General features: G+C 47.8%; 10 protein-coding genes and 1 non-coding gene across 11 annotated transcripts; 4 read left to right on the top strand and 7 right to left on the bottom strand.

Annotated features, from left to right (window-relative positions):
- Positions 1-428: 428 nt before the first annotated feature.
- On the bottom strand, positions 429-1,442 carry AO090701000333 (alpha/beta hydrolase; the record flags this gene model as incomplete). The annotated part of the gene is made up of 1 exon (XM_001823139.1): positions 429-1,442. The coding sequence occupies one exon, from the start codon at positions 1,440-1,442 to the stop codon at positions 429-431; it is 1,014 nt and encodes a 337-aa protein (XP_001823191.1).
- A 679-nt stretch (positions 1,443-2,121) lies between these two features.
- AO090701000334 (uncharacterized protein) lies at positions 2,122-3,678 on the bottom strand (the record flags this gene model as incomplete). Its single annotated transcript, XM_001823140.1, has 1 exon — positions 2,122-3,678. One exon carries the CDS (start codon positions 3,676-3,678, stop codon positions 2,122-2,124), a length of 1,557 nt encoding a protein of 518 aa, XP_001823192.1.
- A 549-nt stretch (positions 3,679-4,227) lies between these two features.
- On the top strand, positions 4,228-5,677 carry AO090701000335 (FAD-binding oxidoreductase; the record flags this gene model as incomplete). The annotated part of the gene is made up of 2 exons (XM_023237361.1): positions 4,228-5,128; positions 5,190-5,677. The coding sequence occupies 2 exons, from the start codon at positions 4,228-4,230 to the stop codon at positions 5,675-5,677; spliced, it is 1,389 nt and encodes a 462-aa protein (XP_023092093.1).
- Positions 5,678-7,514: 1,837 nt separating this feature from the next.
- On the bottom strand, positions 7,515-9,186 carry AO090701000336 (FAD-binding oxidoreductase; the record flags this gene model as incomplete). Its single annotated transcript, XM_023237360.1, has 4 exons — positions 7,515-8,135; positions 8,218-8,618; positions 8,676-8,886; positions 8,938-9,186. The coding sequence occupies 4 exons, from the start codon at positions 9,184-9,186 to the stop codon at positions 7,515-7,517; spliced, it is 1,482 nt and encodes a 493-aa protein (XP_023092094.1).
- Positions 9,187-10,161: 975 nt separating this feature from the next.
- Positions 10,162-12,429, bottom strand: AO090701000337 (ankyrin repeat domain-containing protein; the record flags this gene model as incomplete). The annotated part of the gene is made up of 2 exons (XM_001823143.3): positions 10,162-12,082; positions 12,152-12,429. 2 exons carry the CDS (start codon positions 12,427-12,429, stop codon positions 10,162-10,164), a joined length of 2,199 nt encoding a protein of 732 aa, XP_001823195.3.
- Positions 12,430-12,674: 245 nt separating this feature from the next.
- AO090701t00005 lies at positions 12,675-12,778 on the bottom strand. Its single transcript has one exon. It is a non-coding gene; the product is annotated as a tRNA-Cys (tRNA).
- A 964-nt stretch (positions 12,779-13,742) lies between these two features.
- AO090701000338 (putative MFS multidrug transporter) lies at positions 13,743-15,469 on the bottom strand (the record flags this gene model as incomplete). The annotated part of the gene is made up of 6 exons (XM_001823144.3): positions 13,743-13,837; positions 13,895-14,068; positions 14,134-14,631; positions 14,694-14,978; positions 15,060-15,305; positions 15,373-15,469. 6 exons carry the CDS (start codon positions 15,467-15,469, stop codon positions 13,743-13,745), a joined length of 1,395 nt encoding a protein of 464 aa, XP_001823196.1.
- A 2,108-nt stretch (positions 15,470-17,577) lies between these two features.
- On the top strand, positions 17,578-17,987 carry AO090701000339 (uncharacterized protein; the record flags this gene model as incomplete). Its single annotated transcript, XM_023237359.1, has 2 exons — positions 17,578-17,937; positions 17,970-17,987. The coding sequence occupies 2 exons, from the start codon at positions 17,578-17,580 to the stop codon at positions 17,985-17,987; spliced, it is 378 nt and encodes a 125-aa protein (XP_023092095.1).
- A 72-nt stretch (positions 17,988-18,059) lies between these two features.
- Positions 18,060-19,144, top strand: AO090701000340 (uncharacterized protein; the record flags this gene model as incomplete). The annotated part of the gene is made up of 6 exons (XM_023237358.1): positions 18,060-18,189; positions 18,237-18,284; positions 18,346-18,438; positions 18,494-18,839; positions 18,895-18,992; positions 19,074-19,144. The coding sequence occupies 6 exons, from the start codon at positions 18,060-18,062 to the stop codon at positions 19,142-19,144; spliced, it is 786 nt and encodes a 261-aa protein (XP_023092096.1).
- Positions 19,145-19,198: 54 nt separating this feature from the next.
- Positions 19,199-19,791, top strand: AO090701000341 (uncharacterized protein; the record flags this gene model as incomplete). The annotated part of the gene is made up of 4 exons (XM_023237357.1): positions 19,199-19,239; positions 19,347-19,461; positions 19,500-19,672; positions 19,749-19,791. 4 exons carry the CDS (start codon positions 19,199-19,201, stop codon positions 19,789-19,791), a joined length of 372 nt encoding a protein of 123 aa, XP_023092097.1.
- A 396-nt stretch (positions 19,792-20,187) lies between these two features.
- AO090701000342 (intradiol ring-cleavage dioxygenase) lies at positions 20,188-21,225 on the bottom strand (the record flags this gene model as incomplete). The annotated part of the gene is made up of 2 exons (XM_001823148.1): positions 20,188-20,540; positions 20,610-21,225. 2 exons carry the CDS (start codon positions 21,223-21,225, stop codon positions 20,188-20,190), a joined length of 969 nt encoding a protein of 322 aa, XP_001823200.1.
- Between the last annotated feature and the right edge of the window lie 4,668 nt (positions 21,226-25,893).

The raw sequence follows: 25,893 nt of genomic DNA, 5'->3' as shown, positions 1-25,893 counted from the left end.
GCAGCACAAGCATACCGGGAAAGTCTCGTCGCATTTGACCCGCCTTGCTTTAACACTCCCGGCATCCTAGCCTGCTTTTCGGCCTTCACCTCGGCGCGGTCGGCTGTTCTAGCGAGTTGTCATGGAATCCTTCTTGCGTTGCTGGAGACAAGCATTTGACCGATTCAAAACGTACCCGGAAGGACGACATCGTTGCAGTCGCTAGGTATCATCTCCAGTCTAGCTGCTTGTAGTGTGACTTGCAGGACAGCGTCAGTGGCGAAGAGAATGAATCATTACTGCGAATGTGGTCGGGATCTGAAACTATTCGTCTTGGCGGCCCACAATCGTGTTTCATGAGAGATATGGTCAAAGAGAAAATTGTATATTCTAAACTCCCTTTATTAACATGGACAAAGCACACCATGCACCTCTGTCTCCATAAGGCACTACACAAGCCAGGAATGAATAACATCCTGAGCAGCCTCCCACAACCACGCATCATGCAATTTAGCCGAATGATCAAAGCCATGCTCACCATCTCTAACAACAAGCCGGAACCGCAAGCTACTATCAAGCTCATCAATCTTGTTCTTCAGCATATAGCTCCCCTCAACAGGAACAACCGAATCATCCCGTCCATGCAGCACCAAGACTCCTCCCCTTGGGAACCTAGCACCTGCGTCAAGTCTCTCAAGCGGATAAAGCTCAACAGCATCACCCGGGAAGAACTGCCCGAAGAGTCCATGTTGACACACTGAAAACATCAATTGAGTTCTCTCCGCATCCGTAGGTGCTGAAACGACAACCTTCTGATTAGTGGCTTCCTCTCTTTCACGAAATTTCCTAATATGACGCGCGAGGGTGTCTTGCGGTAATACGGGCGTCGAAAACACGACCTTTTCCATCTGATTGGTAAAGTAAGGGGATTTGATATCGACTAGAGGATAGACTGCATTGACGGCACGGATCTGCTCAGGATGACTCAATCCCATTTGGATGCTCAGGTAGCCTCCCGCGCTATCCCCAGCCGTGAGGATGCGGTCGAGGTCTGGTTGTATGGTTCCGTAGGTGTGCTTGCTCAGGAACTGTGGAAGGGATTTGTGCATCCAGTTCCAATGATCTTCAACATCTTCCAGTATCTCAAAGATTGTGGCTTCGGGGAGTAGTCGATAATTTGGAGATACAATGACGGCGGAGTATTCCTTGGAGAGCTCAAGGTACCAAGGGTTGAAGAAAGGTGCAAAAAGACTGTAGCCGGCGATGAGGCCACCACCATGGTATCGCAGAAGGATAGGACAAGTGACGGTGTCCTGTGTCTTCTCAAAGCGTGGGGTTAGGGCCTTGGGGTAAAGAATATCTGTTGTAATTTCGTGTCCGTGTACGGTTTTGTAGGTCGTGGTGAGTATTGTGAAGTCGGAAAAGCGTGACATATCACTTGAGTTTAAACTGATTGCTTCCATTATGATTTTGGGACAGGCCTGACGGATCAATATGTATACGACGATTTCTCAATTAGTTAGTGGCACTTACCACTTGAATATGGAAAAATAACCTCAATGTTCGATGGATTGATAAAACTAGGGAACGTCGAAGAACTCCTTTGAAGGTCACAATTAACATCATTTAAACTTCTCCTAGCTTCCTCAGGGCAACATCTAGACCTCGCATTCTGTACCAAATAGGAAGCTCTAGTGGGTTCGCACATCAACGCCACTGGTTCCAGATAAACCCACCTTTCAGTTTCACGGTTGGTCAACCAGTCCTTAAAATACTTCAACAAGTTAGTATGATCATGAATCACACACGCTTGTAACTGGGAAATTCCAAATTGCAACACCGCAAAGAATGTATGTTCGTGCTGTAGTACTTATCCGATAAACAAAGGGTACAATTTTATTCTACCATTCAGGATTTAGAAGGATCTAAGTGGCTGCGACTATCTGCCATAAATATGCAAGCACTCTTTTATGTAGCTATACAGTACGGTTAACATTTGGGAAGCAGCAATTCCTTTTTTTTTTTTTTTTCTCTCCAAATAATAGGTTGAATAGTTCATAGCCTAAAGAGCATCTTGACTCTGGGTAAATACAGATGACCAAGCTTAGAAGTGCAAGGTATGTATAAGTACGCGCCAGCAAATTATCGATAAGTAAGATCAGGGTCTCTCTTGAACAAGAAATCAGTATCTTCCAAGAACTTCCGCCCTTTCAGGCATTCAGGTAGAAAGTTCGTTTCCTTTCCTTTAGAAAATACATGAGGCGTAGTAAATTCTTCAACCATCGTTTTGGTTTTTGGACTAATAGGGAGAAGTTGATATGGAATAGGCGCATTAGCAGCACCAGGTTCTTTCAGACAAGCAAAAGCATTATTCAAGCCTCTGTATGAGCGAGTGCTCTTCTTCGATAGGCACATCATAATTACCAGTTGTGCCAGCGAGGCTTGTGCATCTTGTATGTCCAGCTTCTCAAGCACGGAGTATACCGAAGTCGCATAGGTTTGCAAGACGTTGTCAGCAAGTCCGATGTCTTCCGATGTTGCTACAACAAGACGACGCGCGATGAACAGTGGATTTTCCCCAGACTTCAGCATTCTCGCCAGGTAGTACAGTGCAGCATCGGCGTCACTGCCTCGGATTGACTTGTGGAAGGCCGAGATAGTGTCGTAATGCTGGTCTCCCGACCGGTCGTAGTTTAGATGCATCGTGAGAGAATTTCTCAATCTTTCCCCGGTCATCCCGTCTCGCTTAGATAGGTCGCACGCTATCTCCAGGAGATTCAGCGACAATCTACAATCACCATCGGCGAAGTTTGACAGGTATTCAAGGAGTTCATCGTCGAGGAGATGGGAGTGTAAGCCCTGTTCTTCAACCACTCTATGAAGCATCTTCCGTACGTCCGCGTCTTTCGGTTTGGTGAGGGTGTACACTGCACATTTGTAAACGAGGCCATGACGTATTGTTAAAGATGGATTCTCTGTTGTAGCTCCAATCAGAACAATGCGACCGGTTTTGATAGCGTCAAGGAGTATGTCTTGCTGTGGCTTTGTTATGCGGTGTATCTCGTCGCAAAACACAATAGACGGCCTTAGCCCTTTGTCCGGATCCTTGAATGCCTTTTCAATGATATTTTTGTACTCTGTGACTGTCGTGATCGTGCTACCAATTTCATAGAATCTTCTTCTCGAGACATCTCCAATGATGCGGGCGATTGTGGTTTTTCCAGTTCCCGAGCTCCCCCAGAATATCATATTGGGAATCTTATCCTCATGAACAAACTGACGGATTGTTCCATTAGGCCCTATAAGGTGGTTCTGGCCCACAATATCGTCAAAGGATCCAGGGCGAACTCGCTCTGCCAATGGTGCATTGTCTGGCTTGAGTCGTTTTCTAGTATGTTCCGTCCTGGTATCTCGTTTCTCTTCTTCGCAGCTTTGTTGTTGGTCGAACACTCTCTTCGTGCTCTCTGTAACCAGTGGTCTTGCAATCGGTATAGTGTGATGAATTCGATCGGGACGTTCTTCATCATCAACAGCACTGTTGGATGTGACCTCGAGGGGACGATCGCATCCCGGATTTGGCCCACTAGATAACAAGCTAGAGGATGACACATTTTCACAGAACGCCTCGCACCCCGAATCGAGGTGGCGATTGATTTCTGACAAAAGCACGGTCTTTTGGCATATCGGACATTCAACCATTTTTGAGTATTCTTCACGCTTTCGCACCTTTTTCTCCGTGTGAGCGTTCAGTCCGTCCAGATAGCACCCGAGGCATAACAACACGAGAGAATAGGAGTAAAGTTCAACCATGATACAATGTAACTCACCGGATGGCTAAGATTCCTGATTGCTCACATTTCATTCCAGTATCAAAGACCCACTTGCTCGCATTCTGTCCAAATATGGAAAGTCAAGTGGGGCCTGGTGGACATAAGAAATGCCAAGAACTGCTTCATCCACGATACTGATGGCTGAACTCTCTATAGTTGTATGGAGTACTTCCACAATTGAACTCGATTTCACTGGCTCGGGACAATATAATCCGCCTGGTAAGCCGCGTCACTATCGGATACGAAAGAAGAAGGCAATAACCGGTGTGCTAAATGGAAGAGACCAGAACCCTACGCGGTGATTTGCAGATACAGGTTAGAAAAGGGTATATATCTGCTTTTGCCGTCTGTACATAACAAGTATAGGTGACAGACCAGGACTTAATATACAACTCAGTTTCGCTCATTTTATTTCAAGATGGACCAACACCAAGCACCAGTGATTCAGGAACTATCGAGGCTCATCCCATCCCTTCCGGTGTATACAGTATCAAACCCGCAATTCGAGCATTATCGTATGACCTATAACCGTGCCCTCACGCACCAACCCCTAGCTATTGTCCGCCCCCAGACAGAGGAAGAAGTCTCACAAGTAGTCCAAGCATGCTCGAACCAACGTATCCCCCTCGCCATCCGCTCCGGGGGCCACGATTTCTTCGGTCGCTCCCTCGTCGCCGGCGGGATCGTCATCGACATGCGAGCGATGGATTCTATCATCATCTCCCCGGATAGGACCAGTGCACGCGTGGGCGGCGGAGTCATTGCAGGAACACTACAACAGTATCTAGCCGCTCACCAACTATTCACACCAACGGGCCAATCGAAGACCGTCGGCTACGTTTCCTGGGCCTGTGGCGGCGGATATGGATTCTATGTCGGGACATATGGATTCGGTGTGGATCAGATCCTCGGCGCAAGAGTGGTCTTAGCGAGCGGGGCTATCATCGACACCGACGATGACCAAGAGCTACTCTGGGCTCTGCGGGGAGCAGGGGCTGGCAACTTTGGTGTCATAGTTGAGCTGAGGGTGAAGGTGTATCCAGCACCGAAGCTGTATGCGGGCTACTTAGCGTTTCCGCTTCATGAAGCGGCTACAGTATTGGAAGAATTTGAGACAGTTGTTGCGCACGGGCTTCCTGACGAGTTTAGTGGCGATGGTATTGTTGCGCATCCGGATATGTTGCAGGGAGTTGTTTCTGAGCCTTGTTTTACATTCTTCTGGTGTTGGACTGCTGTGGATGGGGACTTGGAGCCGGCGAGGATCTTTCTTCGGAGGATGATGGGCTTGGGTACAGTTCTGGCGAATACTGTTGAAGAGAGTCAGTTTGATATCCCGACCAGCTTATGATATGAGTGTTACGGCTAACCTTCTTCTACTAGCCACTGCGGCAGCTTATGGTGTCGGGGATTCAGCGTCTGCTACCTTCTTCTGCAGTAGAAACATTCGAGGACTGAATCCCGAGATCGGAGCAATCTTTTCAGGTCATCCCCCAATACAGCCACTATCAGCAGTCATCATCCATAACAATCATGGCAAGGGCGTACGGAAGGAGATACCTAATGGTTTCAGTGCCTGTTTTCCCAATAGATTCCCGCATGTCATCCTCGGGCTCCATGGAGGAACACATTCCAATGCAGAGGTTGGCTCTGATACTATTACAGAGGCCTCTAGTTGGGCAAAACAGCTGAGAAGAGAGATTGAAGAACGTGAGCTTGCGTTGGACGGGGGATTTCCGAGCTTCTTCCCGCCAGAACAGATCGACGTGGAGCAGTTCTTTGGTGTTCAAGCTACAGATAGGTTACGACGCTTGAAAGGCAGACTTGATGCGGATAATGTTTTTAGTGGTGGCATGGTTAAATGTTTATGATTTTCGCAAGACCACACATTTTAACCTATGCAAGACCATGCTATGTATAGCTCACTTTAATAACTGTGACTCCCCTCTCTAATGATCAAAATGAGTGATGTCGGAAATCGTTTTCCACGATGAGTCACTTCCAATGGCTCTGTCAGATATGCCCAGAAAAGTCTAAAACACCAGATATAAAGAACCCCGCTCAGCACTGATCAACTACATACCCCAACCAACACAACTATCATATCAAACTCAAGTAGACCACCCAACGCACCAGCCCAAAATGCCCAATATCAAATTCTTCTACGCCCCAGATGCCTGCTCCATCATCCCTCACATCCTCCTCCATGAAACAAGGACTACCTTCGAACCCATCCGAATCGAAATGGAAGGATCCGACGAGAGCTTCCCTGAAAGCTTCCGCAAAATCAACCCTAAAAGTCGCGTCCCCGTCATCGTCGTCGACAACGAGGTCATCACTGAAGTCCCGGCAGTCTCAACGATTATCTCCAGCCTAGCACCAGAAGCACACCTCCTGGGTCGAACTCCAATTGAGACGGTCCGGGTTCACGAGTGGATGAATTATGTAGCGGGAACCGTGCATGCCGGAGGTATTAGCCATTTCTTTAGGCCGGGGCGGTGGACTGTTTCAACTGAGGAGAAGGATTTGGAGATGATCAAGAGGAGAGGGTTGGAGATTATGCGGAATTGTTTTGTGTTGATCGAGGAGAAGTTGGTTGGGGAGTATGCGGTTGGGGAGGGATTTACTGCTGCTGATGTGTTCTTGTATTTTGCGTATCGGATTGGGGTCAGGACGGAGATTGAAATGCCGGTATATGCTAAGTTTACTGAGCTTGCGCGGAGGGTTGAGGGGAGGGAGTCGGTGCAGACTGTGTTGGGCAGTGAGAAGATTCATTCTATCTTTTGACTCCGATAGAGTTAGAGAGGTCTGCATATGCGTACAATTACTCGTTATTGCCCCAGTACATATCTTTTGCTCCTGGTGGTGTAACATCAACTCCCTTGCTCATCTCATAGCTTCAGTAAAGAGCTTCTGATAGATCAATACCAGAGTATGTTAATCTTAAAATCGCCGAGGAGCATCCGCCAACACCTCAACAGCACACTCAGCTAGAAACCCTTCATCAACCAGCTTCTGAACATACTCCATCATCCAATGTTGACAGTTACGCGCCTAGCACCCATTTCCCAGCAAGCATGCTTCAATACTGAGACAGGAAACACATACATCCTTCCCAAAAAGCTCCCGACTAGGACCAGGCGGCTTCACAACCGTGGCAACAGACTCTAAACGATCTCTAGCCGTAGTATCGCACTACATCTTGCCATCGCCCACGGTATCAGCGACATAACGCTCTTCGACATCCACAAGTGGCATTATCTGGTACTTTCGGTCTTCGGTGGCGAAGTCATAGTTGCGCTTGAACTCAAGGAAGAACCCCGTTGCTGTTGTGCCGGTTACATGGATTATTTTGCCCTGTTGGCCGGTGCTGTTGAGGGTTGGGACGAAGATGGACCAGTGGGCGGGGCGGGGCCCGTTAGAGAAGAGGGCGAGGTAGATCGGTCGGGGCATATCTCAACTACTTGGTATTTACGCTCCTGGCGAAGTAGGAAGAAGCTCTTGTGGATGTACAGAAATGGTTGATGGCAGCCTGGTAGGCCATGTGATGACACTTGCCCCGCTTTCTTTAGAAATAAGAAATGATTCTTTGGTATTCACGTCCAAATTAACAATTAAACTATACATTACTTCTGTATAATGAACACCCTATGAAAACAACACCCAGAAATAATGTGCAAGATGCAAATATGAACAATATACAAAAATCTACCAGTCCGCCGCCGGGATAGGCGCATAAAATCCGAACCGGTTCTCAGGATCGTACTTCCGTTTCAAGGCAGACAGCTTGCTCTGTCTCCAAGGCTCATATCCATACATAGACTCCAGCGGTTCATCGCCAGATGCGTAGTTCACATACACGTGCTTCTCAGGCTCGCCGCTTCCCTCGTGGAGGATATCGCGGATGCGGTCACCGAAGGCTTCGGCTGCTGGCCGGTCCGTCTCCTTCTCGAAGATAATAACAGAAGAGACGAGAATTGTGTCCTCACGGTGAGCATAAGCGGTGGAGGCGGGATCGACCGCTTGGACACCTTGGTTGGAGTACCCCTCGAGCATGATGGTCGAATGTTCGAAGTCGGGGTGGGCAACGGTTTCCTCAGCAAAGGCATTGAATGCGCGGCGCAGCGCCTCCAAGTTGTAGGTCTTCAGGTTGAGAGGGAATCGGACAATTTGGGGACCTTCGTCGCCCTTGTCGCAAGCCCGCGATCCGATGTTGAACTCTGTCCACTTAGAAATGTCGACGTACGGGCCGGAGTGTGTTACAGTCTTCTCAGGGGCAAAGTTGAGCAAAGACCTCGATACAGTTGCATCCAAGGTTTCGACGCCCTCCTGCAGGACGAAGATGTCGATTATGGGCTAGCGATCAATGATTAGTCTCATGAGCATCTGCGGTAGGGGTATGGTGACTTACGTTGACAGGATCAATTTCTGCGTCGCGGGAAATGGTAGCCCAGTACATCACATCAACGCGCTGTCCATTCCATCCTAGGATATTAAGGTATTGGAAGAGAAGCTCCAGCTTGTCCTGGGTGTAGGTATGCTTGACAAAGGACCATACGCCATTGTTCGGGACATCATAGATCTTCTGGGTGACAGAGGTCACAATGCCAAAGTTGTGGCCAGCGCCCTGCATCGCCCAGAATAGGTCGGACTCGGGTCCGTCTCGCGTCACGGTCCGAATCTTACCATCAGCAGTCACAACTTCCAAGGAAACAAAGTTGTCTGCGATGAGGCCGTGGCGTCCTTGCAGGTACCCATGGCCACCACCGAGAGCCGGTCCTAGGAATCCAGTGCAGTCACAGACACCGGTCACTTTTAATATGGTTAGCGTGTGGCCGCAATAACGCAATTGTTCATATTAGAACTCACCTGTCTGTTTACCGGCAGCCCATAAGGACTCGATAACCTGATGCGAGAGGATACCACCACCGAAGGTAGCTGTGTCGTCCGAGATGTCAACGGTGTTGAGCTTGTGCATCCAAATCTCAATTCCCTGGTGGACATTTTCCAGGGTTTCGATGTTTCCATGGCCACCGTTGATGGCAATGAAAGGTACATCGTGCTTGGTGGCATATTTCACCTAGTTCCAATCAGCATACAACGATGCCCACGACATCGGAAAGATACCCACCGTCTCAGCAACATCCCACTTGTTCGCAACCTCCACAACAACACTAATATTCGGCTTGCCCCACTGCGACCACCGCGCAGTCGCATTATTGAACAGATCACTTCCGGGGAAGTAAATGCTAGCACCACTTGACAGCTTCCCACCAAGCTCGGAGCCAATGTTGGCATCAGATTGTTGAGCGTGACATTCCCTAAGGAGTGTCGCGCAGAGAAGGCTGGACGCCCAAAACTTGAGTGACCTCATAACCATATTGACGATATGTGGCAAAGCCCGTGTCGTGTCGTGTCGTGTCGTGTTGATGCTCAAACAAAAAAGTCTCGAGGCTCGTGGAGCGCGCCATCTTTATAATTCGGCGCGCTGTGCCTGGAATGTAAGTTCAATTGTAGCTCCTCCTGCATGCGGATAGGCCAATCCGAGTTCAAAAATATGCACATCCCTTGCTGCGTCAATCGTGCACTATTACATATAGCACGGCATGTCAACTGAGTCAATGCTGGCTGTCTTCGGTCAATGTTTGTGTAGGAATTGTTTCCGTTGTTGTGATGATGTCTCGTGGCATGATAAACAGTCTTCACAGGCGGATTCAATCGCCGCAGCTGAAATCTCACTCGTAAGACTCTCTTGGCAATCATTTACTCCCTTGTTTTCATTTACTCTTGAGAGTTCAAAACAACGGAAGCCACAGGACGCCTCCCCCTTCCTTCGGAATGCATCTTCAACAACAAAGCTTATAACTCGGGTTCTACAAACTATTTCATGAAATCGATGACTAAATGTTTTGACCCCCTTGTAAGAATTGACTTTCGGGATCTGTCCTTTGTACTGTACAATTCCAATTCATAAAACTTTGCGGAGAGGAGGGAGAACGGCCCCTTCCGCATTCCTGGCATAAAAGGGATGGCTGGGGTACTTCATCCTCTCCCCGAATTCATCAACAACTTATATTTACTACAGAAAACTGGATTCTTACTTCCGATTACTGTGAGCAGCTTATAACTCGCAATTGGGAGTTGAGGATCGTCATTGGAATAACAAAACTTGGCACAGGATATTTTTGTTGGATGCGAACTGAAGGTTACCAAATGTATTTGTCAATTTCTTAGAAAGGTCTTTGACATTGTTTCTATAATTATTGCATCCACATGCCCTGTCATCGGCTCCACTTTCGAGTAAATCTAATGTTGTTATTGGAGTAGGGTGCGGTAGGTAGGACTCGAGTGTTATCTAGAAGCGGCTTTTGAACCACAAGCCTGACCCTCGAGCGGAGGCTTTCCTGAGCAGAATCAACACTTCATTCCCTTCCTCAAGCCTCTTTTCGGCGCGTGAGAGTGGTGTTAGACCCTTTACATCGCGACGATTCGGGTCAGCACCTTGAGCAAGAAGAGCTTTCACCACCTTGCTCAACTGGTCACCAGACCATGCAGGATCCCATTCATCCTCAGATTCACCTTTGTACTCCACCAACCAAACAACATTGAAAGGCTCCACTGCATAGGAAAGCGGTGTCCTACCATCAGCATCTATGCAGTCCGGCTCTGCGCCCTTCGCCAGGAACATTTGGACCAGTGCGGCACGTTTCACCATTGCCGCGTAGAATATGGGTGTCCTACCAGATTCATCGCGGATGTCGACTCTCGCACCCTGTTCAAGAAGGAGCTGAACGCCAGCCTCGTACATTTCTACTTTCTCTGGGGAGTGCACCAAATAGATGGCGGATAATAGAGCCCAGAACAGGGGGGTGCGACCCAAGTTATCTTGGCTGTTGACATCCACGCCATTTGTTTCAAGAAGCAACGGCACCATTGTTGAACCGATACCATCATGGCAAATATCCCATTCGATATTAACCGCCCCGGATAAGGGAGTTCGACCGTGGCGGTCCCTACTGTTTGGATTAACGCCTCTTGCCAGAAGCATCCGCGCAGTTGACGGCTCGTTATGAATAATAGCTGCATGTATTGCTGTCCATTCCATGTGGCCGTTATGAATCTCAGGGTTTGCCCCATATGTATCAAGAAGGAGCTCGATGGCATCCTCCCTACCCATCCGAACAGCCAGCCAAAGCGCGGTGTAGCCATTCGCGTCCTTGCCGTCGACATCCACACCATCTATCTCAAGCAGTATTTTCAATATGGTAGTATACCCCCTCCATGCGGCACCGTGAAGTCCACTTTGAGCATCTGCGACTTTCTGGTCCCGAGTCAACCCCTCCCTCGCCAGGAGAAAGCGAACCATGGCTTCATCCCCACCTCCTAGGTCGCTCTCTGCAGCAAAATGAAGTAGGCCTTGACCCTTCGCATTGATATACTCCTGACCAGGAATCCTCTCTAGAAGCAATGTGAGCAGGTGCTTGTTTGCACGCTGTGAAGCGATGGACATCGCAGTTTCACCGTATCTGTTCTCAACGTCCAATCTTGCACCTCGCTCCACAAGGAGCTCCGCCAACCCATTGTGCCATTTTGCAGCATGTATCAGCGGAGTATCGCCCCCTTCATCCTGATGGTCTAAATTAGAGACTTTGTCAATCAACAGTGTGAATATGCCCATGTTGTGGTTTCGTGCTGCAGACGTCAAAGGCGTATAATAATCAGTGTAATGGTCCGGGTCAGCACCCGCTTCCAGAAGAAGCTTGACCATCTCCTCATTGTCGGCTTCTATTGCAGTAATCAGAGGTGTGTGGCACGACCTGTTCTCCTTGTCATTTCCATGGGGCGCTGCGAACATTGGTGGGATATGGTCCGCCAGGTCCGTCGTCTCTATATCACCGCCGGCTTCGAGGATGACCTTGACTACTTCTTTGTGGTCCTTTGCCACTGCATGATGGAGGGGAGTCCGCCCCGCTCTGTCTTTGGGGTCGATGGGAACTCCTTGCTCGAGGAGAAACCGGACAATTTCTCTAAAACCTTGCTTGGCTGCAAGTAGGACAGTTTCACCTGTCGTGGTCTTCAAGTCAACGGATCCCCCTTCATCTTGTGGTGACGGAGTTCTTGTTGTATCTAACTGCCCCAAATATGCATCCAGCTCGTGTAAGAGATCCCGACAGCGTTTGTGAATATCGTCTAGTCTCTGCTTCTCTTGATCCTCAGCCGAGTCACCGGTATCCTCATCTTCAGTCTCGCACAGCTGATCAGACAGCCGCTTGGCACTATAAACCTGTCAGCTGCCTGCAACTGAATTGGTTTAACTTGATTCGCAGTTATTGGACACAACTCACTCGTGCAAAATAGCTTTGTATTGGTCTGGCACATCCGTATACTGTTTCTGTACTGTAGCAGCCAGTTCCAGAATGGCATCGAGGTCCTGCGCGCTGTAGTCGGAGCGCATTGTGGCATTTTTTTTCAGCCTGACAGTAACTGGAAGAATGAGGTTGGGGATTTGGCTGATATTGGGGGCGAAGCTACGCTGTTTACGTGGTATAAGGCAACAGTCCAGGTGACTAGCTAGGTTGTTTAAAAAGTATTGACACCCATGAATAGTTCCGAAGAAGGACATGTAGAAGCTAATTAGGTTAACCACTATTCAGTGGGGGGAAAGTGAAGTGTAAACTGCTAGCTAGAATGTTTACAGGTTCATCGGCCTCGGCGCGAAACTGAGATAGAACACCCAATCAAGTACTCCATACTCTCTCTACCTATCATCCACTGCAATCTGGCTAGCTAGCTAAAAAGCGTTAGTTGTTGTTCTTCCCAGCATTGCAGCCAAGAAAAACTGGGAGTCGAAGAAAAACAAAAAGAACAAGGGACTGGCCGGGTTCGAACCGGCGACCTAAAGATAGGTTGCAATATTTGGTTAACCAGTCAGGTCATTGCAATCTTCCACTCTACCACTGAGCTACAGCCCCATTAGATGATAGAGTCATTTAAACCATGGTACATGTTCAAGCAGCCCAAAGTTTTATGAAGCTTTTTCTCACCCTCAAACTGGACCTTCTGAGTCATCACGTGAAGCTGAGTGAATATTTCTGTTAAATATACGTAATTAAGATGAGTAGAATCCTTGAAAAGATAGCGGTTGTCTTTGGGATATAGATTTCGTTGTTGGTACGCGCGACTAATTTTCCGTGGTAGCTGTTTCGAACATATATATTTCTGCAGTTGTGCTTCCCATGGAAGGAGACTCGGTAGTATGTCTAAGCGACCACTCTTGAACAAATATGTTCGAAATAAGGCACTTACATTCTACTGTACGTTGATCAAGCCGTCAACTACTACTCAACCTGTTATATTCCCAATTTATCTTTTGATCCAAAGGCCTATGGTTCGAACCGTGGTGAATATACAACCTCGGTGAGTTGGGGTAGCGAACTAAATATATTTCTACTATAGTGAAAGTCACTTGACATAAACTTCTTCAGAATCATGGTCTAAAGTCTAGTGATATATACGCACATCGAGACAAAGAACCGTTGAGATGAGGAGAATATGCAGCCTGAGCGATACGGGATAGCTTTTCCTCTCGCGATTTTGTTATTTTTACCGGCTTATCTATATCAGCGGAGCTGGAGAACAACTGTATTAGGAAGAAACCGAAACCGCCAAAAAAAGCCCAGAACAAACAGACAAGGAAATGAAGAGACAATGTTTCAGTGAACCGTTTGGTCATAGATCATCGCTGTCGTCATCATAACTTGGAACCCATGAGAAACTAAGACATTGGAAACAGACGGTCGCTAAGAAATCACTTTTTTCAAAAAATCATCCTTTCATCATTTCTATCACATCATTATGCCCCTCTATTAACGCACCTGTGGTATTCGGTTCAGGTGCTACGTTGCTTTTATTACCGGATTTCATAGAAATCATTTATTATTTACGATCGTCAGGTTGACCTTGGCCATCCGCCGGGGTCTTGGACTTGAGGTTCCAGAGAGCGTTCACAGTCGACAGGGCGCACAGAACGGCTGTGTCGATGTCAGTCTCGACCTAGTAAAGTGAGAAGGGTGATAAAAATAACGAACCAATAACGCAGTTCATTTCATAGTATCCGACCTTCTCGGTCAGATATCCAGACAAAATAGGACCAATGAATGCCCCCGAGGTCCAGCTCATGCTCGCAAGAGACAGCGCTCGCGAGTACCCGCCATTAGGGCCAAAAATGCCGGGATGTCTGGCTTCAATTTCGTCGACGGTCACTAATGCAAGGGAGGACAGAGTTAGCGAATGCGAAACAGGTCCAATGAAATTTGACGCGGCACACCTGTAGCTTCAATACTTCCTGCGCCATTGAGTAAACACGAGAAAGTTCCCACTGCAGTTACGCAGACGGCATAGACGATTTGTCCTGTGTTGCCACCGTTCACGCCGGGGAACCGATCGTCGCCGGGCATACCCAGCACCCACATTATGGGCGTCAGGATGGCGAAACCTGCTGCGGTTGGATACCGTGTGCCATAGCGATCTTTCAACCAACCACAGAGCGGGCTCATAATTATTCCAGGACCTTGTAAAGCGGCGAAAAGTAACCCGGACATCATACTACCCCAGTCGAATACGTCCCGAACATGAAGAGGGATGGTGGTATCAAAGCTGGAAATCAAGACAGCGAATACAAAATAGCTCATGGCACCGCAGACAAATTGACGGTGTCGGAAGAGATATGTATAAAAGTGCCACCCCGTCTTTTCCTCGACAATGCTAATGTTGTCTGGTAGGAGGGGATCGTTCTCGGGGTCCTGATCGTCGCCACGCGGCGTGCCTGTTGGTTATCTAGGTCAGAAACCAGACATATACTCAATCAAATCGTATGTAGGCACTCACCTGGTTGCGTCCTCGGTCGCTCGATCATCAACACGCGGAGCACAATATCCACCACGATTATGGCAAAGGCACTCGACCATGCCAACCAGTATCCACCTATCTCGAACAGTATGCCAGCAGCCATGGGTCCTCCGGACGTACCCACAGCCACGACAAGGGAGATCACCCCGTAAGTCTTGCCCAGATTGTCCTGCTTAACATTGTCCGCGATCGTCGCGTATCCCACTGTCCAGATGAATGCGCTCGCAACTGCTTGAATGAAACGACCGAAGAACAAGGTAAAAGCTATTATTGCAACCGTTAGACATTACTCCGCAACCACACGGAGCAGATGCTCTACATTCAAATCAAAGGAATCGCACATACTTGAAGTCGCCATAGCCAGAATGATTGTGGAGAATAATGCCGTAGCCAATGAGCCGAGCAGCATGATCTTCTTCGAAGACATCTGATCCGCATAGTGGCCAATAAATGGGCTGCAGATGAGCGATGTGACCGCACTTAACGCCAGCAATGCAAAACTCATGCGCTGGGTCAGGGACACATCGAGACCGAGACGGCTTTCCAGGATGTAGGGGAGGATCGGCACAATGAAGGTAGACAGGAAGACATCTGAGGGAATTGGTTCGTTAGAAACATCTGGGTTACGTCAAAGCGCGGGGACAAAAGCGATGAATACCAGTGAACAGCGCCATTGCCATGGCGCTGACAATGAATAACGACGAAGACCGCCATTTGTGGCCCCATACAGACCCTCGAGAGGTGGTGAACTGCATGGTGTAATCTCGACTATACGAGAAGTCGTAGAGAACTACCCGGGAGCAAACAGTTGACGAAGGAAGAGAAAGAAAAAAGCCATGCGGAGAAGATAAATTCTTTTATCGTATCGGTAGCCAGCAACTAACTAATCAATTCTCATTAGTCAACTCCGAGACCCACCACCCTCTGACTCATGAGTAATATTCGTAGTTAGATGACCTTCGGCTGAGGCCAGCGGCTGCATATACGGCCGATCCTGAATACCACGGCCATGCAGTTCGTCCTAGCCATGTGTGGTGTATAGGTCAATTGCAGTTCAATTCAAGAAAGCTGAGTGGATCAACAATACTCCCCAAGCATGTTCCCTGCGGCAGTGTCCCAAAGCGGAGGTAAAAGAGGCCATACTGGCCTGTGACTGGATGCTTGACTCGGCGGGTCGCCCAGATCGACAGCTTCTTGGGGGTCCACACCGTCATTTCAAGGTTTTAAGAGGACAAGATTGTGAAAGCAACTTATCCCTTGCAGTGATATTCCGACTCGTTGAACAATTAATCTCAGTCCAAGCTTTCTCTGGTATCCGCCAAGACAAATCAAAATGTACTACAAAGTGGTATCTAGAGATAGAATGCGACAATGAGGTATATGAGGTACGGATAGGTGGTTCTAGAAAATCTCGAGGTTGCACCTTCACCTAGGGCTTGGAACGTCACGATCCAGGCACGGGATAGTTATCCCTAGCAGAAGTTTACCGCTACATCCCTTCTCACCTGAGGTATTAATTTTATTCTGCATTTAGATTACGTTAAAAATCATATCACGCTTGCTTATGGTTTTGCTTATCCTTTTTCTTTGTCTCATTATATTTTTCCCCCGACATAGACTAGAAAAATTCTACCCCGCAAGCGGCACACGCCCTTTGGTTACATAGTTGCATTGCCAAGCATCAGAATGAGGGCTGCGCTGCCGCGATACCCCGTGGACCCGCTCATGCACATCTACGTTCTATTTTGAACTGGCGTATACAGACAGTCTCTATACTCATGCGTGCTAGACTCAATAATCTTAATCACGATGATGTTCTATAAAAGCAAAGGATAAGGTAGTCAACTTAAGATTTAGACGCTTGAGCCCCAAAGCCTATTTTACCTTCAGCATTCTGGTAAGCTTTCTACAAAATAATCTTCGAAGTAAGTAATATCAAATATCTATACATGTATAACCCGGACGTCTACTTCAAGTCTCAAGATTCAGGGATAGTCATTTAGTTGGCATACAGTCAGCGATGGATCATTTTTGGGAATAGCCCAGTTAAGGAACTATAACATCCAGGCGCATTAGAAGTATATCAAGGAACCATGCCTATTAATACGATGACATAGGAGGAATAGCTTCTTCTTCGAGCATGTCAGCAGACCGGTCACGCCATCGTCCTGGGTATAAGTATTGGCATTATTACTCACATCAATCCTACTTTGAGAACCTAGTCCAGCGTTCTGTAAGACGGAAAACTTTTGTTGAGAGTTGTGATTATCGGGTTACATAAATGACCAATCAGTGAAAGCCAAAGGAATCCTAAGGGAACCATACTCAAACCCTTTTTGGAAGCATATAGCACAGATAAAGTACAAGAACTACTTATCCATGGTCCACAATTCCGTAATTCCGAATAAGGTCGGACATGAAGCTGGGTTTGTTAAGAAGGACTCTGTTCAAAGTCCATAAACTTATTGAAATCTACTTAATACAGACAGCCTAGTAGTCATCTTGTATTGCGTAGACTAGACACTTATCAGTGACCGAGGTCAAGCCGGGAAAAGACTCTCCCCTTCATGTTGGTGGGGCCATCGACATATCGACGGAAATACGGCAAAAGGGACCAAAAGTCAGCCATTGCGTCACAACCTAAACTGCACATACCCCGGAATCCAGTGTATAGGGCGATATAAAAACGCCTAGCCCCGCAGAGATAAAGCTTGTTGGTGGATTCCTGGCTGTCTATAGCAGCCTTACATCTTTAAGTTTGAAAAGGAAACTTCATCCCCGCACTCACCATTCGGAAGAACGCGTGAATTACCCACCACAGCGAAGCCAACTTGAATATCAGTTCTACGTAAAACAACCCAACATGCCAACCGACCAAGGAGAAATAAAGTATATCGCCGTCCTCGGCGCAACAGGGAACCAAGGGGGTGGTGTTGTCCGCGCACTTCTCGCGAAGACCGAGCCATCGTTCCATGTTCGCGCCATCACACGTGACGTTTCTTCCCCTGCAGCGCAGAGGCTTCAGGCGAAGTACAAAGACAGTGGTAGACTTGAGTTCGTCGCTGCTGATGTTTACAACAAACAATCCCTAATTGAAGCGTTTCAAAACGTCTATGGGGTGTTTGCTGTGACGAATAACCGGATCGCTGGGAAGAAGATTGAAAAGGAGCAGGATATGGATCATGAACTGGTGGCTGGGAGGAATATTATCGATGCGGCGAAGGTGTGTTTATTCTCCATATATCCATATCAAAGTCCCAGCACAATGAATGATGGAAAGGAGGAAGGATGAGAAGCTAAGTTGGGTGATGAATGTATAAGGCTTGCAATGTGCAACACTTTGTAATGAGCAGTTTGCCCAACATAACGAACGCGAGTAAAGGTCGCTTTACTAAAGTCTTCCATTTTGACAACAAACATAAGATTGAACAGAGGGCCCGGGATGAGCTCCTTGCCGTGACGGCTTTACATCCTGGTAAGTTCACGAACATGCTAAATTGTGGTGAATGCTTACTTTGTTAGGTCTGTTCTACACAAACATGCAATGGTCTCAGTATTGCCAGCGTCAAGGTCAGTCTTAAACCAAGTGTTTCCTCCACATGGAAACGAAGCTAATGGAAAAGTGATCTAGACGACGGAACAGTCCGATTTTGCGCCCCAATAGATGGGAACAAACTTGCTGATTGGGTTGATCCAAGCTATGATATTGGCGTATACGCTGCTGGTGCGATGATCATATTGTTCACCAAAGATGAAAAGTCTGGCTAACGCAAAGACAGAAATATTTTCCCTGGGTCCAGAGAAAACAGCAGCAAAAACGTATCCTGTTGTTGGCCCGAAGCTTTCATTTGCTGACTTCGCAAGAGTGTTCAGAGAGATCACTTCCCAGGAAGCCACCTTCGACCCGATAACACTTGATCAATGGGGCGCTACGGTGGCGGCGACTGTTGGCAAAGGATATGAAGAAGATATCAAACAAATGATGGAATGGATCGCTGTGGCTCCAGATGACAAGATCTGTTACGGAACAAGGGATCAGACTGAGGATACATCATATGAAGATCTGGGAGTTAAGGCCAGTACTTTGGCGGATTGGATGCGAAGGACTGCATGGCAAGGACCACAGTAACATTGCGACTACCCTGTAATAACGTGGTACCTTCTCACTGCTATTGGGAAGAACTGGGCCTAATGGAGGTCGATGGTTTGGCCTCTCCCTACCTGACCGAAAATCGACAAAAGAAAAGGGTGTGGCTAAACCGGATCCAACTCGTATCTGTCAGTCCTGATGAGTTTATGGATATTCGAGTAGTTTATGATATCTATCCTAGAAGGTATTGGCTTGTACACAACCATAAGATCTGATGGGCGATCCCTGTACTAGCCCATCGATAAGGTCAAGCCCTAATGGATTTGTTCGAACACGCTGATCAAATTGATGCTTTCATTTCCCCTTCTTCAGCAACCAAAGGTATGCAATATCAATGGATCGGCTTCTTTCTGTCCCAGAGCGGACTAGATCCTCGTAAGCATTCCCTAATCAATGGAACAGCAGATGTGAGCCTCGCCGTATAATTCACTCCATAGTACATGATAATAAAAAAAAATGAGAAACATACCTTTGTCGCCCAGCCTATTCTTGGCTTCCCGAAGAGCTTGTCTCCAAGCTTCCGTTCTGGCTACCGCAGGATTTGTCAAGGGAGGCGATGAAGTCGACGGAAAATTAACAAATCTACCATCCACTGCCGTTGGTATAGCTACTGGCTGTTTGCCTGAGTATTTTAGATCACCGTTCAAGGTATCAAGAAGATTGCGCATGTAAGTTTCAATCCTGGCTCGAAGGTCCCTGATAGCCGGCTTCACGTATTCCCCTGGCGACCGGGCCCAGACGCTGGGAAGGATATTGGAACCAGTGGGTCATATGATACGCTGGTGTTTATCGTTTTCCTTGAGAAGTTGTGCGTAAAGCTTCCACTTCCCCAGTTTGTACTGGAGGCACACAGTTAGCAATAGCTGGTTTGGATCTACCTCTAGGCCTCCGATACAGTCGGTCAAATCGGCTGCCATCACGACGTGATCATAGAACGTCGAACTCATCGGTCGGGAATCATGGTAAACGCGATAATGAGAGCTGTTATAGTCTGTAACTATGAGGGAGCAACCAGCAAGCTCCGCAGTGAACAGAAAGTCGAGCTCCGCTGCCTTCTTTGGTATGTCGACGAAGGCAGCATCGTCTCCCTGGGTTGAGATGGGCTTGTAGCCGACAAAGTAGGAATACACAGTGTAGTTGCCTTTACAGTACAGAGGTGTCATTCAAGTTGCAGCGGTTCTAATACTATATCTAAATGAGTGTACAGTGAGTGGTTCGATAACCAGCTACACAAACAGCAACGGAACATCACTCCCCCTCCCCTTGTCCCTCCCGCCTTCCTTCCCACAAGAAAACAATACCAGGCTGTGCCCGAGTCGGAGTTCAAGATGCAGACCAATGTTCATCCTCGATGGCTGAAGTGTCCACACCAATAGTAATGTACCCAATCAGACCCTTGGTGAGATCATTTTCATCGACTGGCACGACTGAGACAACCGGGTTGTAACCATTCGCAGTACCCTTGGAGAATTCCATATCAACATCATTGCGGGTGCGGTTGATCTGCGTATGGGAGGAGTAAGGCTCCATCGCCATAATCTTTTCTTCGAGCTTTTCGTCAAAATATAACTGCCCGGTGCTGACGGTGTTTTCGAAGACCAGGGTTCCGTTTTCGCCGGTGGTCCAGTCGGTGTGCACTTGGACGTGGATATGGATAGTTCTCTCAACATAGAAACCTATTGACGTGGGTTAGTCAGCTGACGAAACCCTCTTATATGATGTCGCTTTAGAGAGCATTAACGAACCAGGGAATATAGTCTTCATTTGCATCATTCCGTGGTCATCGGTTGGCCACATGCCTCGAAGCCAGGTTTCGGAATCAGTATGTATATCCGTGCTACCGACAACAAAGTCCGAGGCATTCTTGCCCTGTTCAGCAAGAAGTGCGGGAAATTTGGTATTGGGAGACAATTCAGTAAAGCTGGAGTAGCTGCCCGTCGCGTTGCAGTGCCAGAGATCGACCATAACGCCCTCCAAGGGACTGCACGTAGCCATATTCATAACCCCAATGTCCAGCCACAGAGGAACTCCGACTTGGCCTTCTGTCATATCCTGGCGGAGTATCTGAGACCGCGGCCAGTAGTATGGACCAGCAGTTACCTCGGGAGATAGGACGCAGGTGTCATTCTGTAACACATCATAATAAGGGGCTTGTGTATGGATTTTCACAGTCGTGTTACCCGGATGGCCCAGACTTCGCTTCCAACGCTTGTCGTTGAATTGAGCGACATGCTGCGCACATCGGCTGGATAGCTCTGCTTTGTGAGCCATTTCAGCATTAGATCGAGCATCATGAGGACCGAGGTGAGCGCTGGCCGAGAAAGCCATGATGGCTACTGCAAATGGGAAAAAGTAGCGCATTTTAGGGAAGCTCGTTCGAAAAGCCGAGAGAAGATTTGTTGGGGATATTTCAACAACTTAGCATCAGTTCATGGCCTGCCCTTTATACTTTGCCTTGAATACTCCACCAAAATGAAAGCCAGAGAGAAAACAGAGAGAACGAGAGGCAAGAGTCTGATGTCTCAGGTTATTATGGATCCGCTTACGCAGTTTCCCACGAACGTTCTGAGCCGGGTGGATACAGGGCAATCTATTCTTTAAACAATGAGACAATGAGTATATTCAAACTACGGAGTTTTAGTGGCCCTAGATAAGTCAATCTCGGACTATTTCCGGTCAGGGAATTCCCTCACGTCCTATCGTTGAGACAATTTATAGATTCTAGCTGTGATTAATACACATAATGCTATTCGAACATAGCCAATCGCTAATCGTTGCCGGGTGCCGGGGATAGAACGGCCCCACCATCTATCTACCTAAACGATGATCCTGAGAGCGAAAGGAACGTAAGCTTATATTCGTGCTATCGCTGACCTGGAGTCCGCTCTGGTGGGCTCTGGACCACTGAATCCAACCTGCCAGAGAATAACACTCAGCTTCGGACTTCAGGACGGAAGCGTAAGAGCCGAGAGGATGATACATTTGAATATCATTGATTAGTGATAATTATTATAATCTATTCTTCCGGGGTCTACGCCCCAATAGGACTTTCGTGCCGGAGTTGCTTCATAAAACATGGCCTTCCTAGACGGTAACTCGCACCCACCGTCTAAAAGTCAGAGAACGTCATCATCGTGCCTTCAACCCAACTTCCGATTACAATTTCATAGAACAGGGAGCATGGACTTGAATGGCTTGAATTGCAGCTGGTATGATTCCTAACCAATAGCTACGGATTCAATGACTGTAGATCCGGCATGGGTTGGAGTGGGATTCGCATTTTGATGATAGAATTCTGGACAGGAGGATACAGCAATGGCAGATTAGGATTGGGAGCCCATAGTTGTTTCCAGGACGTGTTTCACAAGACGCCTTCACAGGGGGTCAACTGTTCATAGCGTATAATGTACTTAGCAGCCATACCCTAAGTTGCCCAGAAGAAGTGTATCTCACGTGCCGGCATATTTTAGAAGGGCCCCTAGGCCCGTGAATACCGAACCGGATAGATTAAACTTCCTAATCAATCGATGTCGGAAGAAAGGCTAAGAACAAGTAGTGGGATTGCAAATGTGTCGAAAGCTGTACTCGGAAGCCTTTTATAACATGCGATATCTCAATACTTTTCAGAAAGATTGTAGAAGTTATGCTCAGATTCCGGAGTAGAGACTAGTATACCCCGCAGCTGTGGTGGTGGAGAGCTGAGACTTGCATGAGGACTGCATGAAAGATGTTCACGGAGAACCCCAATTGCATGACATTTGCATGGGATTCGCAATGATCCCAAGTTCTGTATTTGGACTTTGAAGTCGAAGCGTGACATGCTCGGCTAGGTATCCTGCTGCGGCGAACATGCAAAACACCGTAAATTTATTAAGTATGTGGATGGTTGATAGTGGCGACAAAGGTGCAGTATCCTTTCCTAATCAAGAACCGATAAGAGACTAGCATGATTATTCGTTTCAGCCATATTATGAGTATATGCCTAGAGCTCTGTCAGTCTCCGTGTGGCTTCCTTTCCTGATGCTGATACTCGTGATCATTGGCTGACTAAGTTGAGCTGGATGGTATTACCCTATCGACATGCAGAACTGCTTGGTTTAGAGAAAGGAATACCGCATCTCTGAGAAGGCCATAGCAATGAACTGTTCATCTGTCAGGATGCTGCGATCATAGTGATCACTGCAAGACACCTCTTCAACCAAGCCGCATTATCTCGTCCCAAAGTCTATAGAGCCCATCCAAGCACGCGATGTCTGCCCAGGTAAAAGAATGGAGTATTTCCACAGTGTGACTTAAATGATGTATCTGCAAGTCCAGACGAACTTTGTTAGTCAGCTGAACTAGGGATTGGCGTTGGATCATCCCCTCTGTCGCAATAGCAGTCACTGTGGTACACCATAGAAGCAGCGTAGTAGACATCTTCTGACTAACATCATGGAGTTTCTCATTCAGCTGTGGGATAATCACGGCTCGGAGTGCAGCAGACTTAGGGACTGGAAATGTGACGTGGAGCGCGTATAGCAGGGCAGAGAGCCTGCAAGCGTGATAGATCTCGAGAGACTGGGAGCTATCATCGGGGTCATTCGGCTGATCGATAATGCAATCAGTTGGGCTATGCTCGTCCGGTAGGCTGAACAAATCGTGGTGCACTTGGTTCCGAACGTCTCCAATTAGATCAAGGGTTGAAGCATCTAGGTGGCGATTGGAGAAAGATTGGATCACATTCGAATATTCACCGAGGTGAACGAATGCGTTTACGATCTTTTCTTTCACGGGTGGTGTAAGCGATAGAAGCTCTCGGAAACCCGATCCGGGTAGAGACGGTTGTTTTGGTGCGATGCCAAAAGCATGTAGCGGAGAAGAAAGGTTGTATAACTTTCCCTGTACGTCTACCAAGGGATAATGAGGCTTCGTCAAAGAATGGGCGGCGAACATTAAATCCCCACTGTAAAAATCAAGATTAGCTACTCGAGAGCCAGATAACCCAGAACGAGCCGAGGTAAGTAGTAAACCTACATTGACAGCAGCCAGCCTAGTCCGTACATCCTGATGGAGTGGATCCCTCCAAGACGATCTAAAAGGGTCTGAATGAATGTCCAGTGCATATTATGATACTCCCTGCTACCGTAGAAAGACAGTGATTGTAAGTCCACAAAAGGAGGAGTAAACGGACTTGCGTCTCGTGTTACTTTGCCCTTGACGTGTTCATTAACAGCAAGGTATAGTACAGACATGATGACACTGTCACGCCACGTCTCGTTTGTGTAGTCAGCCACATGACTGTGAAGAGTGCTCAGGACAAGGCCTTTGTAATACAATTGCTCTTTGGTCTCCAACGCCGGGTCAGGGGCACCGTAGCTAATCCGTAATACATCCCTGTGACAGGACGCGGCCCACAGGGTGCTATAAACTAGGAGCTTATTCCGAGACGATGGCAGAATCCAAGCCTGATAACAACTCCCGGCATAGTTTGATTGCCGAAATGCCGGCCAGATGGAGGTCAAAGCTACGTGTAAAGTCAGTCAGCAGGAATAATCGCAGGTGGCCAGTGCAATAGCACAGGGTAATAAAGATTTCCAAGCCACTAACCGTAATGCACTAGGCTGTCAACTTGTGGTCCCCAGCTCGCATCGAGTGGGGAGAATGGGTCCATCCTTCCACTCACAGCTGACAAGGTCGAGGGGGTTTCTCCGGTCTTTTGGTTGGTCCTCAAATTGTTTAGGGGAGTCAACCTACTGCAGGTCCCACAAACTGTAGCTCCATCGTCAGTGACGAGGAACGTTGGCCTACTACGGTGGCTCATTTGAGTTTGGTCGGAACCAGAGCCCTGGAACTCTCTACGACAGGGGCAAAGCTTGTTGAATGCATGCTGATGATGCTCCCCTTGGACCTTTCTCTGCTCAATTATTTTCTCCCTCTTGGCAGCTTCCTCGCGGCGATAGTTTGTTTGCTTTTCAGAGACACGTCGTCTTATCAGAGCTGACCTAATTTTTCGAGAATGTGCGCTGGAGCCCCTAGCCAACGCAGGGCCATCGACGAAGACGAATTCTTGTGGTTTGCTGCCCATATTCGGCACTACCTCCCAGATCCACTAATCCCAAGGTGCTGATCTCGTGTATTCGAATCCTCGGTGCCGAATCTGTAGCCGACTTTGATGGCGGCGCTGAGACGACAAGTCCAAGTTGTCTTAGCTTCAATTTAGCCAATCCAGATGGGATGCGGTCCAATAGGAGCCGAGGAACACACTTCCACTTTGGGTCTAGCTTGGGTTCTTCGCTGGGCTTCGAGGCTCGGATATACGGAGTAAGGAGAGTATCCAACAGAATACGATGCGTTCCCTTGATTGCCCCGACTATTTCCCGATATGTTTACGTACTACTATGTCCCGGTAGATGGTGATTGAGCTACAAGAATTCACCAAGTTTGACAAATGGTGGAGAAGCCAATGTAAGCTAAATTCAGTCACCCTTATATTAACCACAAAGACCTTGTAGCCAACATAATCCACCATTCTAAAGCTCATATCTCTCCACCTCGGTCAGAATGGCAACCATTAATATGCTTTAGGATTTCAAGGGCTCACAGAGCCGTCTTTAATTGTCACAGAACGCGCTGAGTCCGATCCTCTCTCCTCAAAAAGCGCTACCAGAGTCTGCATCACGATCGAACGCCTGAGACTCTGCATGTCTACCTGAGAGCAAGGGCCAGAGGGTGATGTGGGAGAAGAAGGGCTGGTGGTGGAAGATGATGAGCGACAACCTGCGGTCCGCTCATCTTGCTGCGCCATCTCCGACATTACACGTAGCACATCCTTCCACCGTTTCCTCATTATTTCTAGTTCCGCCTTTAATCGCTCATTTTCTCCCTCTATTCTATGATTCTCCGTCCTCAACAGGTTGAACAAGTCCGACAACCGTTTGTTTTCTGTGCGAAGTACGTCCATCTTGACCTGCGTTTGAGCTCTCTCTTGCTCTCTCCGTTCTCGGAATCGACGCTGGGCCTCGCGATTTTGGGACTGTCGTCGATTGA

Source organism: Aspergillus oryzae, chromosome 5 (assembly GCF_000184455.2).
Source record: "Aspergillus oryzae RIB40 DNA, chromosome 5".
Classification (NCBI taxonomy): Eukaryota; Fungi; Ascomycota; class Eurotiomycetes; order Eurotiales; family Aspergillaceae; genus Aspergillus; species Aspergillus oryzae.
The sequence above is the reverse complement of the archived record's forward strand: the minus strand, read 5'-3'. Positions and strand labels throughout refer to the sequence as shown.